The sequence below is a fragment of the Metarhizium album genome (assembly GCF_000804445.1).
Source record: "Metarhizium album ARSEF 1941 chromosome Unknown scaffold_1, whole genome shotgun sequence".
NCBI lineage: Eukaryota > Fungi > Ascomycota > Sordariomycetes > Hypocreales > Clavicipitaceae > Metarhizium > Metarhizium album.
Window position 1 is genome coordinate 409,684 of NW_024467575.1, and position 12,430 is coordinate 422,113.

Here is a 12,430-nt window from a genome sequence, read left to right on the forward strand (position 1 = left end):
GATTATAGATTTTCCCTGGACGTGTTTAACACATCGCTTCCAATCGATCCAATCATCTTCATCTCGAATGAGAAACCCAATCAGCATACTTGGGTCCATTTCCCTAACATGAATGCGTCTTAAGCGAGATGTATGGCAGGAGTCCATTTCCTCAGTTGTGTATCTCGCTTTATCAGAGTAGTATGGTAAAGCTTTTCGAGTATGGTGAGGGTCCAAATAGAAAAGAAAATGACCTTGAGAGCCCACAAAATAATGGGAAGACGAGGGCCGACCACTACAGAAAGAGTCAGAAAATTGCACTTAAAACAGAGGGCTACTGTGACAAACTGAGGCGATTTTCCGACTTACCCGGCTATCCCGACCGACTGAGGCATCTGTAAAGATGCTATGAGTGCCTCCCAATACACAGACGTGATTTTATCGATGCCCAGTCTAGTTCCTACTAAGACTAGAGTTGGATAAAAGATCTCCCCATCTGGTTTTGCAATTTTCATGAAGTTGTCTTCATAAACATCAGGCCCATCGCCCGTGGAATAGATCCGTAACTCCCCCATGCGTGAGTTTACCAGATCTCTGGACCAAGATGAGTCAGCTGCTTTTCTCAAAGAAGGGGCCGAGTGAAGAATTACTGGATACAGCGAGCGGTAGCAGAAGGACCAAACCACTCGCCTGGGTATTTACTGCAACATTTTTCCCCATGGCGTACAAAATTGTGAATAGAATACGGTGCTCGAGGATCATCAGCAAATAGCGCAAGGAGCCCTTGTTCGCGATGTGGGAGCATCCCTCGGCGCCAGTCTAATGGTTACGTCAGGTGCTTTCGTCAGACCAGACAACTTTCTACCACCCCTTACCTCTTCCCAGATCCAAAAACGCCATAGCATTGGCAAGCAAGCTTTGCCCAGAACGAATCATGCATCCCCAGCCGCTATCCGATGTGAAGCCATTCTGGTCCACAATTTGGCTCTTTATTCTCACTGAGAGAGACAAAGCCGATGCTGCTTTCGGGTCTGTCGACTTCGGAATGAGCTCAAAGTTTGATCGGTATGTCATCCAAAATCGTGCAGCAAAATCATCCAAGAAGGCTGCAGGCCATCCAGTGCCCCCAGGGCTTGGTTCTTCATATGCCAGAGAAGATGAAAAGCTTCCGGAGTTCGAATGCAGAGGCAGCTCTACAGTATCCATAGCCACCAACGGATCCACAGGAATTTCTTCTTTCGACTTCGACGAAATATCACATCTTTTAGTAAGCGAGTGTGCACTGTGATCCTCATGTCGAGCATTGGTAGGCACATCTTGTTTGTCCTTTCTGGACAGGGAATAAACGCGGCCTAGACACCACACAGGTTGATCCAATTGCTGATCGTTGACTGGTTCCGGGTCCCAAAATAGTTGAACAATTCGCCGATACTTGCCGAGATCAACGTTGGCAATAGCGGATTCCATGATGAGTTTTGCCAAGCTTTGGGTGATGATGTCGAGGGCGAAAGTTGACAGGTTTAGGAAACTTCGGGATGTTGAATGAACCCAGGTCAGCGATTATAGACATACACCGGGCGCTTATTTATTTTATCGGAATGTGTGGTGTGTTATCACTAGGTGATACGGCTGTGTCAATAATTCTAGAGCCAGGATACGTAGGATTCCGAGGGAGTGACGAACGGTTGAGGCGAAGGAAAATTCAACGAGACTTGAGACGCATATATGAAGTAGGATTCTTCTTTCTTATGAGTATGCTACTCCTAATTGTCTTGGAGTATGCCGATAGCGGTGAGGTCTCTTGAACCCCGGACGCCTTGGATAACGGAGCCCCGAAGACGGATACCCTTTTTGTCAGTTGAGGACGAGGAATGCCCACGGAAAGGATGACAAGCCAGGGCACTAGAAAGCAGGATGAAATTCAGTTAGTATTTTTGGCGCTTTATGTCGAAAGCTTGCATTTCTTCCTGGTACGAGAACGAACCTATGGCTCGATTAGAATAATGCTCGAGTTGTTGACATACTGATCATAACCACATGACGTCGGTGCAAGCGGCCACCTGCCTGTGGGGCTGACAAACGCCCCATGTGAACGCAATTGGTGGCTCATGTCCGTGGTTCAATCCACTTTGTCGAGACAGCTCTGGGTCACATCCAGTACATAGAACAATCAATCATCTTCGTGAACCCTACCAGGTCGCCACCTCATGTCATCTCTCTGCACAATCCATTCCGAAAATCTTTCCATCTTTTGTATCCTTGTCCACTTTCTAAAATGAGGTAGAGTTCTCAACACCTAAACGATCCATTGCAGCAAAATGGCAGGACGCAAAAAGCGTGGCCGACCAAGCAAGGGCAGCAAAAGTGTACCAGCTAAGCGTCCTGATGAGGGTCGGTCATATTCAGGACTTGCTAAAAAGAGCCACGCAACGCCTGCCATTTCATCTGGTATGTTGTCACCGCTTCGGTCTACGGTCTCCGTACTGTACAAGTAGATTATAGGCTCAACAGAAACTACCTAGCTGCATTTACGTTGGTTGAAGAAGCTCGACAAACATCGTTGCATGATCATGGTCATTGGAGTGAGCACGCTCAGCTGCGGAAGAACCCAGTCCATTTCGTTAGTGCTGGGCAAACGGATCCACTCAAGAACTCTTCAATTAGAGGGGAATCCGGCAAATCTAGTTTCAGTGACAAAGAAACCCTGCCGAAGCCATCGCTGCAAGCTCAAGACGGGATTCTTAGCATGACTGGATATAAGACAACCCATCCCCCTCTTGTATCACAAGCCGGGATGCCAAATCGACCTTTGTCGCCAGGGAGCAGCTCAAGCGAAGAGGTCATTCTGTTCAGAGGACGAAAGGATTTGGGCAGAAATAGTTTGAATGCAAATGAATTGCTTCGAGGGAAAGAAGACCGTCGAACCAGCAAATTCTCGCAACAGTCTTCAAGCATGAAAGATGTTGACCTCTCCATAGACTTGCCATCTTCCAGATATCGTAAGTACCGAAGGAGTAAAGGCCAAAAATGGAATCAAGCGGCCGATGAAGATATAGTGGACGACTATATCAACAATTTGCGAGACAATGGCGAACTAGACTGTCTCCTCGGGAAAACAGAGGGCAATCAACGAGATCTTGGCGGGCGCGATACTGAAGTTGTGTTCAGTTCTTCTGATTATGATGCTGAGCACATCACAACTCAAGATGTCAACAAGACAGCAAGGAACCAGGTCTTGCCCCATGGAAGACATTATTTCAAATCCACTGAGCTCTCATTACAACACACAGAAGATACAGGGGACGAAGATGCTCTTGTCAAACTCATCGCTGCACAGGACTTGGATTCCAGTTCCGACATTGCCCCTGACACACAGACATCAGAGCCTAACTTTCCTGAGCCTCGATCTCCAAGCAGACATGGGTATTACAAGCAAGAAGAGCTTGATTATCGGAGTGCAGGCAATATTCAGTCAAAGAATGGAAAAAGATATGGTCAAATGCCACTTTACAATGATGATTCCGACCTAGAAAGACAGTTACAGGTGGCTTGGAAGAATGATCGAATGAGAAAAACAGAGCGCAAAAGACGACGAGAAGAACTTCGCTCATTGGGGATGCTTCGGATAAACGCAAAACCAGACGACCTCAGAACAAAGTACCCGTCGGGAATGAGTATAGAGCAAATTGGGAAAGAATTTGAGGAATTTCTGCGCAGTAGGGATGAAGTGTATGGTTCTCTTGCTAGGATTTCGCAATACAGTGATGGGGTCAACACTAATCCTCTATTTACTTCCAGGCTATCATTTCCACCAATGGACCTACACGCGCGAAAGGTGATTCACGAGCTTGCTAATAGGTTCAACATAAAATCCAAATCTACTGGTAAAGCTGTCCAGCGCCGTCCAACATTATATCGTACAATCAGAACGCAACCGTATGCCGAAGCACCATTCCAAAAAGCCTTGGGCCAAGTCCAACGACGCTTTATGCCCCGACTGGACATAAAGGGTAAGAGAAAACCGACACCATCTGCAACTCATTGCCAAACTCGTGCGGCGGCGAGCTACCATGAAGGAGAAGTGGTTGGTGCGTCAGCGCCGGAACTTGGTGCGGACAACCGTGGAAGAGCCATGCTAGAGAAAATGGGCTGGTGTCGAGGAACCGCCCTCGGCGCCACAGACAACAAAGGGATATTGCAGCCAGTGACACAAACCATGAGGCGGTCGAAAGCTGGGCTGGCATGAGGTCTCTTTGTGGACAATGTCTTTGGCAAAAGTAGGACTTCATGTGGCAGAATATCGCTCAATAAGTATCATGTGCACTAATTCATTGCTTCGAGACCCTATTCTCGATGTTTATTGTACAACCGCGAACCCCATTGACCGTGAAGCATGGCACCCATAAAGCAAAACCATCCGTAACACATTAAGAAATCCCAATAGTTGAGGCATGTTCTGCCCGCAGGGTCTCAATGACACCCAAATGCCACGCAGAGAAAAGGAAGGGAAAAAAAAACAATACCCATGACCCAAAACAAGCAAATATCAGAGCACGAAATTATTTCGTGGATGAAGAATACTTGGTGACAGCCTTGGTGCCTTCCGAGACAGCGTGCTTGGCAAGTTCCCCGGGTAGGATGAGGCGAACAGACGTCTGGATCTCTCGGGAAGAAATAGTTGACTTCTTGTTGTAGGCTGCTAGCTTGGACGCCTCAGTAGCAACACGTTCAAAAATGTCTGGATGGTATTAGACCAAGGCTATGACTGTATAGATGTGACGGTGACTTACCGTTGACGAATGAGTTCAAAATAGACATGGCACGGTTAGAGATGCCAGTATCGGGGTGGACCTGCTTCAGTACTGTCGCAAAATACGAGTTAGGACATGCACACTGACACACAAAACTTTGATCCAGGACATGTCACATACCCTTGTAGATGTAGGAGCTGTATGTCTCTTTGCGGGTCTTGGAGCGCTTCTTCTTTTCACCCGAAGCAGCTGTTTTCTTGCCGGCATCCTTCTTCTCGGGAGCCTTGCTGGCGGTGGCGGGCGCCTTGGAGGCGGGCTTTTTGTCGGCGGCCTTGGGGGGCATTTTGGCGATTGCAAAAGAGCAAGCTTTTTTTCACTGGAGAATTTTTCTTGGTAGTAGTTGGAGGATGAGAGCCAGACAGCGGGTGGTGATGTGAGTTGATGGCGGACGTTGCAAGATCGGGGGGTGGGCTGGGCTTTTGTAGCTGCACGCGAAGCACCACGAGTGGGTTACTGATTGCTATGGCTGGTGGTGGATGATGGCAGGGAGCGCGCCACGGTCGCGCGCGTTTTCGGGTGCTTTGAGTGATCTTGTTGTCCACGTTGTTGGGAAAAAACGGGGCCCTGCTATGGCTGGTGCAACTGGCACGTAAGCATGCCTGTATAGCTTGCCTAAGGCACCAACTCTAGTAGCCTAGTACCCAACTCGGTATTATGTAATTGATATCTAGTAATCTCATTGGTGCACGTACGTTACCGTCACTACCCAGTGATTTTGAGTCACCTCCGTTATCGTTTTTTGTTCTGTTTTTTTTCTACTGTCGTGGCTAGTCCGAACAGCCTACCAATTTTGTGATTGGTCAGGACCGCAGATTAACAGCTACCAACACAACGAAAGGTGCGTATGTCGATTACCGTGCAACACATTGTACGAATTGATACCGGCTTCATCTTTGCTGGCCTCGGTTGATACACTTCAAAGCAAAGGCAATATCATGTACAGGATTACCATGTAATTGCATCATGTATGCCTAGGGAATCCAATGGATAACGGTTTCCTATAAATTGCCGAGGCGGACAACACGTTCATTTCTACGAGGCGACCATCAGATTCCAGGTCCGAGCAAAAACCACTTATACAAGTAGAGAGGGAAACGGCAAATTTCGATGACAATAATGGCCCGTACATAAGGATGTATGTACCATCTAAGAGAGAAGCTTGCACCCCCTGAAGTTCACCACGAGCGCAGCTATCTAAGTTTGAGCGTAGTCGAGTCAAGTCTGCACTTCGTGTACTACCATCACGATAGCCGGTGACAAATGTTCAGTTCCCCAGGCAGCAAAAACTCAATGAGCGACAGCAAAGCATATTGTCCGTATCTCTAATTGTCAGTGAGGCTCAGTGTACACTGCAGGTAGCTAGTAATGTCAAGAGCAAAATGCAAGTACAGTCGCTGTCTGCGCATTCCCTGAGGGGCTGGAAATATGTTCCAGATGTCGAAATCGCAGGCACTAGAAGGCATACCAAGTAGTTACTTAGCAGGTAGGCTTGATGGAACAATGGTACATGGTTACATGTGTAGTAGCCGCTTGCAGAACAATCTTTCATGCCATTATCTGGACACGTATCAAGGTTGCCCTTATGTGCGCCATGGAATCGGACATCTTACGGCCGTAGGGGATTGTGATTGTTTTCGTTGTCCGTCAGCACTCCTATTTTCCAAAGTAGGCTAGCGCCATTTGGGGCCACCGTGTAATACCAGCGTGCGTGGTGGGTGATCTAGGATCACGTCTTGTACGCGCCAAAAAGTACTTAACCTCTACAACCCCCGCCCGTCCGCATGTACTTTGTCACAAATCTTGCAATTATCAACATCGCATCCCGCACGCCTATCCGACCGTCGCATTTCTCTCCTGACGCTACAGTCACACTCACCAAACCCAAATTTTTCAAAATGACTGGTGCAGGCAAATCCGGTGGCAAAGCCTCTGGTTCTAAGAACGCTCAATCGTAAGTCCGCTCCTAGTCATCAGCTATCCCGTCGCTAATTTAATTTTGCATGAAGACGTTCTTCCAAGGCTGGTCTGGCATTCCCTGTTGGTCGTGTCCACCGTCTTCTTCGAAAAGGCAACTATGCTCAGCGTGTTGGTGCCGGTGCCCCCGTTTATCTGGCAGCTGTACTCGAGTATCTCGCTGCCGAAATCCTCGAATTAGCTGGTAACGCTGCCCGTGACAATAAGAAGACTCGTATCATCCCACGTCACCTGCAGCTAGCTATCCGAAACGATGAAGAGTTGAACAAGCTGTTGGGTCATGTAACCATTGCCCAGGGCGGTGTTCTGCCCAATATTCACCAAAGTAGGTGCGAATTCATATATTGTTGTGGAGTTTTGCTAATCCGTCTCAAGACCTACTGCCGAAGAAGACTGGCGGCAAGAGTGGCAAGAACGCGAGCCAGGAGTTGTAAATTTATGGTTGGGTTCTGTTTTCTTGCGGTTTGGTTTAGGTTGCAATGACAAAGGGGTCACGGTTCAGGGTTCAAGGTTTTACTTTTTTGCGCAATGGTTGTACAATAATCCCACGGCTATGGTCATGAATAAGAACATTTTTCATCACACTGGCACTCGAGATGTGTCGCGCATCTTCAGGATAGTATTCGAATCTTGTGTGATGGGGTGGTTCCTAACTGGGCGCTCCCTTGTGGCGGCGGCCTTGATGTTGCTTGCCAGAAGCGTATATTCTGGTCGGATGAAGTTGTGGGCAGCGATATTCGAAGGTCTTGAACCTATTCTATAATTACACGTACAGATCCTGTCTCTCTAACTCAACCCGTCTTCTGCTCACGGATCAATGTCGGTTCACAGAGTGCGAGGGGGCTAACAAGATACATTAGTGAATGGACTTGGCAGAAAATGATCCTCGGCACATATGAGGCACTCACGGTCCAAAATTGGCGATGGTAGATTTCGCTCATACTTGGAGCCTTTTCAAGTCCGTTAGCCAGTTGCGTTGGATATCGGGTCTTTCGGCGCCATACCTCCGGGTGCTGTTGGCGGGACATATGGATCAGGATGCTTCCATGTATCAAGCAACTTCTCCGTCTCGGAAAGCAAGGCCTGACTTGGAGGTAAGTATATTCCATGTGAGTCCATGTGAGTCCATGCATTTCGTCTCGCTTACCCTTTGCTGTCTGGGATCGGTGACGTTTCGATTTGCCTCGAATAGTGATCGTATGTAGAGTGCTTGGCCGCGCCAAAGCTGGCGTTGGACTGCCCAGTCGAGCGCCAACTTCAGGGAGCGCCGATAGAGAGAGCTACGCGTTAAGCTTGATTTAGTATGCCTGTTTCCAAATTCCATGGATATACGGCAAGCTTCATGCGTTTTGGGTCTTGGGGTCTTCTTACATGGCAGCCCGCCGCGACGACATGGCGCGTTTGATGTTGATTCAGCTTGTCTGTTGGCGGTGCAAACTCAAAGGCATATAGCGATCTGCGTGGTTCGATCCGATTTTGAGAGGCCAACCAGTTTTTCTTGTGCGTTTGGACCTGTGTTTTTGGTGCAACTGTGCTGAGTCGAGGTATCTGGCGGCGTTTCTCCCATACCGACAATCCATTCATTGGCAGTGTGCCATATTTCTGCCTTGTGGCCTCGTGCTCGTGTGGCGTATGCTACGGCTCAATGCTTACGCACCTACCCTACATTATGGGCTTGTGGCGGCGGGTGACCGACTTGTACTTAATAAGGCAGCGTACTCCGTAACCTGGACTGATATAGCTGGCCCAGCGCGTATTATGTGTGCTGCTATGCGGAGTTGTGATATAACGAATCCAAAAAACAACTGTGTATACCGCATTTGAAAAGAGGCGTGTTGTTGTCGTTGTTGTTGTAGTTATGTGTGGCATGCCCTGCGAGTTGCTCGGATGTGGCACTCCTGCGCATTCATGTTTGTGACTACACTGTTTACCGTACCGAAACAAGGTATCAGAGTCCACCAACCTTATCCTCATGTGGCAGATTACTAGCACTCGAAGACGTAATATTTGAGGATTGGAATGGCGTCGTTTCACATCAACGCTCATCAAGATGCAATCCATAACGGGCCGTGCAGTCACGCACAACAACCGGTCGTTTCGGCGTGGACGGCCGAGAGACGAGGCTGGCCACTCACAACTGGCCATCCACCCGTACACCTATCCATTCCTCTTTGTTTTTTTCGGAAGGCCCCACAACAGCTAGATACTTAACTCAGAACAAGGGTTCGCTCACGCTTTCACAACAATCTGCTCAGCCTTCCAGCTCAACCAGCACTAAATCGCAATCTGGTGCAATTTCCCAGCCACACCGATATTCGCAGAAGACACAAAGAACATGGCCAGGATGTTGTCCAGGAGGGTAGTCAATGCTGCCCGTATGGTGGTGCCTTTGCGTTCAATGTATCACCCCATTCGCCCGAACTGCCTGGTGATGATGTCTCCCCTGATGCAAACCGTGCGAACATACACCGATAAGGTGGTGAAAGTACCCCAAATGGCAGAATCCATATCAGAGGGAACACTGAAGCAATTCTCAAAAAGCATTGGCGACTTTGTGGAGCAGGACGAGGAGATTGCGACAATTGAGACCGACAAGGTACGTAGCCAGTGAAATACTAACTGAGAATGATCTAACACCCCAACAGATAGACGTTGCCGTCAACGCCCCAGAGGCTGGGACGATCAAGGAGTTTCTCGTCAGCGAGGAAGACACCGTAACCGTTGGGCAAGACCTTGTCCGTATTGAGCTCGGCGAGGCGCCGCCAGGCCGCAAAGAAGAAACCGCAGCCCCAAAAGATCGAGCAATAGACGCAGCGGAACCAAGACCAAAATCAGAAAAGACAGAGGCAACACCGAAGCAGAACGAGATGAGCCCGCCTCCGGAATCAAAGCAAACAACAGAAAAGCCAGCGATGACAAAGGCACCAACACCCAAGGAAGCTCAGCCGGAACCGAGCAATACGTCCACTGGCTCAGCTCCCAAATGCATCCGAGAAGAGCGTCGCGTATGTGTGAAATACTAGTCAACATCTAGTTAACAAGTTGCTCAACACTAATGCGATGCGGACACAGGTCAAGATGAATCGTATGCGCCTCCGCATTGCCGAACGTCTCAAGCAATCACAAAACACTGCTGCCTCACTCACCACATTCAACGAAGTGGATATGTCAAACATCATGGAATTCCGCAAGCTATACAAGGATGACGTGCTTAAGAAGACTGGCGTCAAGCTGGGGTTCATGAGCGCTTTCTCCCGCGCGGCCGTGCTCGCCATGCGCGACATCCCAGCGGTCAATGCCTCCATCGAAGGTCCAAATGGCGGCGATACCATTGTTCATCGTGACTACGTCGACATTAGTGTCGCAGTGGCCACTGAAAAGGGTCTCGTGACACCTGTTGTTCGTGATGTCGAGTCAATGGACCTGGTCACCATTGAGAAGGCAATCGCCGACATGGGCAGAAAGGTGAGGAGGCTGCGTAGTCACTACAGTTCGATCGATACACTAACGATGTCAAAACCAACGAATAGGCACGCGATGGTAAGCTGACGATTGAAGACATGGCTGGTGGTACGTTTACTATCAGCAATGGGGGTGTATTTGGGTCGCTAATGGGGACGCCTATTATAAATCTGCCTCAAAGTGCAGTTTTGGGGCTTCATGCAATCAAGGATCGGGCAGTGGCCGTTGATGGAAAAGTTGAGATCCGACCAATGATGTATCTGGCATTGACATACGACCACCGCTTACTTGATGGTAGAGAAGCTGTGCAGTTCCTCATTAAAGTCAAGGAATACATTGAGGATCCAAGACGTATGCTTTTGTGAGCGGCTCCAACTAGAGATAAGAGAGGGGGGAGTAGTGTAAATAATAATATAGATTTCTTTTTTGAGGTGTATAATGTTTAACTAATAGTATTGATTTCATTTTGAAATGACATTTTTTTGTTGTTGCAGAAATTGGTCAGTTTTCGTAAGATTTTGTTTTGAATTTATTTTGGGACAAGATAAAATCTAAATGAAAGAGTATACTACCGTTAATTATTAGTTATTATATCTTAAATTATTTCTCACAAAAAAATCAGTAATTAACAAACAATGTAGAACCTATTTTTTTTAAGGCTTTTTTTCTATTTAATTCATTTTGTATGAATAAATAAAAAAATGTAGTAAGTAGAAAAAAAATTCACTAGCAAAAGCTCTTAAAAAAGGTTTTTTTTTCTGTATAAATTTCTGCCAAAAAAGCATATGACGGCTTTTTTTGGCACTCCTGTCTTTTTTTTCTGCAAAAAAAAAAGCAGTTACATTCTTTTTTTAGTACTCCTGTTTTTTTCTCTGCAAAAAAAAAAAGCAGTTACATTCTTGTTTTAGTACTCCTGTCTTTTTTTTCTATACAAACTTCTGCAAAAAAAAAAGCCGTTATATGCTTTTTTTTGGCACTCCAAAAAACTCCAAAAAACTCCAGATTCAAGCATTGAGTACCTCGCCATCCCTGTCTGTCAATAACCTCGAAATGCCTGGCATGATGCGTCACATTTCGTTCGAACCCAATGCCATCCTGCGAGGTGCACAATTGACACTTGTTGGAGGTAAGGACAGAAAACGGCCATGTGTTTGTTACGTACGTATGAATTACTAATGCAATGTAAAGCCTACAGGGCATTACAGAATCCGGACCTGTTCAACAGTAAGCAAGCCATGTACGCTGTTTTAGCTGGACTCGGTATACGGCTGCTGGTAGCGATCCTAGTAAGATAGAGTGACTGCCAACCATACCTACTCCTCTTCACTGACACACACGCCAGGTTGTAGCGGCAAGATTCATGTTATGGATCATCTCGCTGCTCTGTCCTCTCGACCAAGTCTCATGGGACGATTCCCTTGTGGATTGGCTAGACTTCATGGGTGATTCTGTTCTTCAGTTGCCATTCTTCCTCATGATGGCAATGCGTTATGTAGTGCCCACGCTTGATAACTTGTGAGTAGCACCCAGTCTGTCTGATTGATTGTGGCCTCAACGCAACAGCTGAAGAGAAGCAACCAGATTCATGCAGTCTTTAAATTGGGTTGACATGACTTATGTCCAAAAACACAAACACGAGAATCCAAGTGATCTCAGGGACCTTTATTACCCCAATCTGAAGTCTTATCAATCCCCGTCGAAAAGAAGACAGTCACTCGTCAAATTTATGTCGAAGTTTGCGCGCAGAGCATGCCTCTCGGTTGCGCTATTCGCCTTATCATTCGCGCCTATATTCGGCCAGCTGATACTCCCTTTAGTGAGCTTTTACACGTTTCACAAATCAGTTGGACTTGGGCCTGCTTCCGTCATTTTCGGCAGCGCTCTCTTTTTGCCTCGAATATATCTTGTGGTCTTTCTGCAGAGCTACTACTCGTCCCGGAGTCTGATGAACGAACTTTTAGAACCGTATTTTGTGCGTGTCCAGTTCTCGCGAGAAGAAAAGCGGAATTGGTTCAGAAGCCGCGAAGGTGTCTTGTTTGGGTTTGGTCTAGGGTTTTACGTGCTCAGTAGAGTGCCCTTCTTCGGAGTTCTGGTATATGGAATTGCAGAGGCCTCTACCGCATATCTTATCACCAAGATCACTGATCCCCCGCCAGCATCTTCCGAATTAAGAGACTTCGCCAGAAGTCAGCAAAGCTGGCACA

At 47.4% G+C, this 12,430-nt stretch overlaps 5 protein-coding genes across 5 annotated transcripts; 3 read left to right on the forward strand and 2 right to left on the reverse strand.

Annotated features, from left to right (window-relative positions):
* Positions 1-513: 513 nt before the first annotated feature.
* On the reverse strand, positions 514-1,446 carry MAM_00119 (cysteine protease atg4; the record flags this gene model as incomplete). Its single annotated transcript, XM_040818919.1, has 3 exons — positions 514-573; positions 707-798; positions 855-1,446. The coding sequence occupies 3 exons, from the start codon at positions 1,444-1,446 to the stop codon at positions 514-516; spliced, it is 744 nt and encodes a 247-aa protein (XP_040682183.1).
* Positions 1,447-2,773: 1,327 nt separating this feature from the next.
* MAM_00120 (Single-stranded nucleic acid binding R3H) lies at positions 2,774-4,225 on the forward strand (the record flags this gene model as incomplete). The annotated part of the gene is made up of 1 exon (XM_040818920.1): positions 2,774-4,225. The coding sequence occupies one exon, from the start codon at positions 2,774-2,776 to the stop codon at positions 4,223-4,225; it is 1,452 nt and encodes a 483-aa protein (XP_040682184.1).
* Positions 4,226-4,538: 313 nt separating this feature from the next.
* Positions 4,539-5,073, reverse strand: MAM_00121 (Histone H2B; the record flags this gene model as incomplete). Its single annotated transcript, XM_040818921.1, has 3 exons — positions 4,539-4,717; positions 4,770-4,841; positions 4,911-5,073. 3 exons carry the CDS (start codon positions 5,071-5,073, stop codon positions 4,539-4,541), a joined length of 414 nt encoding a protein of 137 aa, XP_040682185.1.
* Positions 5,074-6,685: 1,612 nt separating this feature from the next.
* Positions 6,686-7,198, forward strand: MAM_00122 (histone H2A; the record flags this gene model as incomplete). Its single annotated transcript, XM_040818922.1, has 3 exons — positions 6,686-6,741; positions 6,797-7,089; positions 7,140-7,198. 3 exons carry the CDS (start codon positions 6,686-6,688, stop codon positions 7,196-7,198), a joined length of 408 nt encoding a protein of 135 aa, XP_040682186.1.
* Positions 7,199-9,258: 2,060 nt separating this feature from the next.
* MAM_00123 (Chloramphenicol acetyltransferase-like domain protein) lies at positions 9,259-10,591 on the forward strand (the record flags this gene model as incomplete). Its single annotated transcript, XM_040818923.1, has 5 exons — positions 9,259-9,360; positions 9,410-9,769; positions 9,837-10,229; positions 10,295-10,334; positions 10,413-10,591. 5 exons carry the CDS (start codon positions 9,259-9,261, stop codon positions 10,589-10,591), a joined length of 1,074 nt encoding a protein of 357 aa, XP_040682187.1.
* Between the last annotated feature and the right edge of the window lie 1,839 nt (positions 10,592-12,430).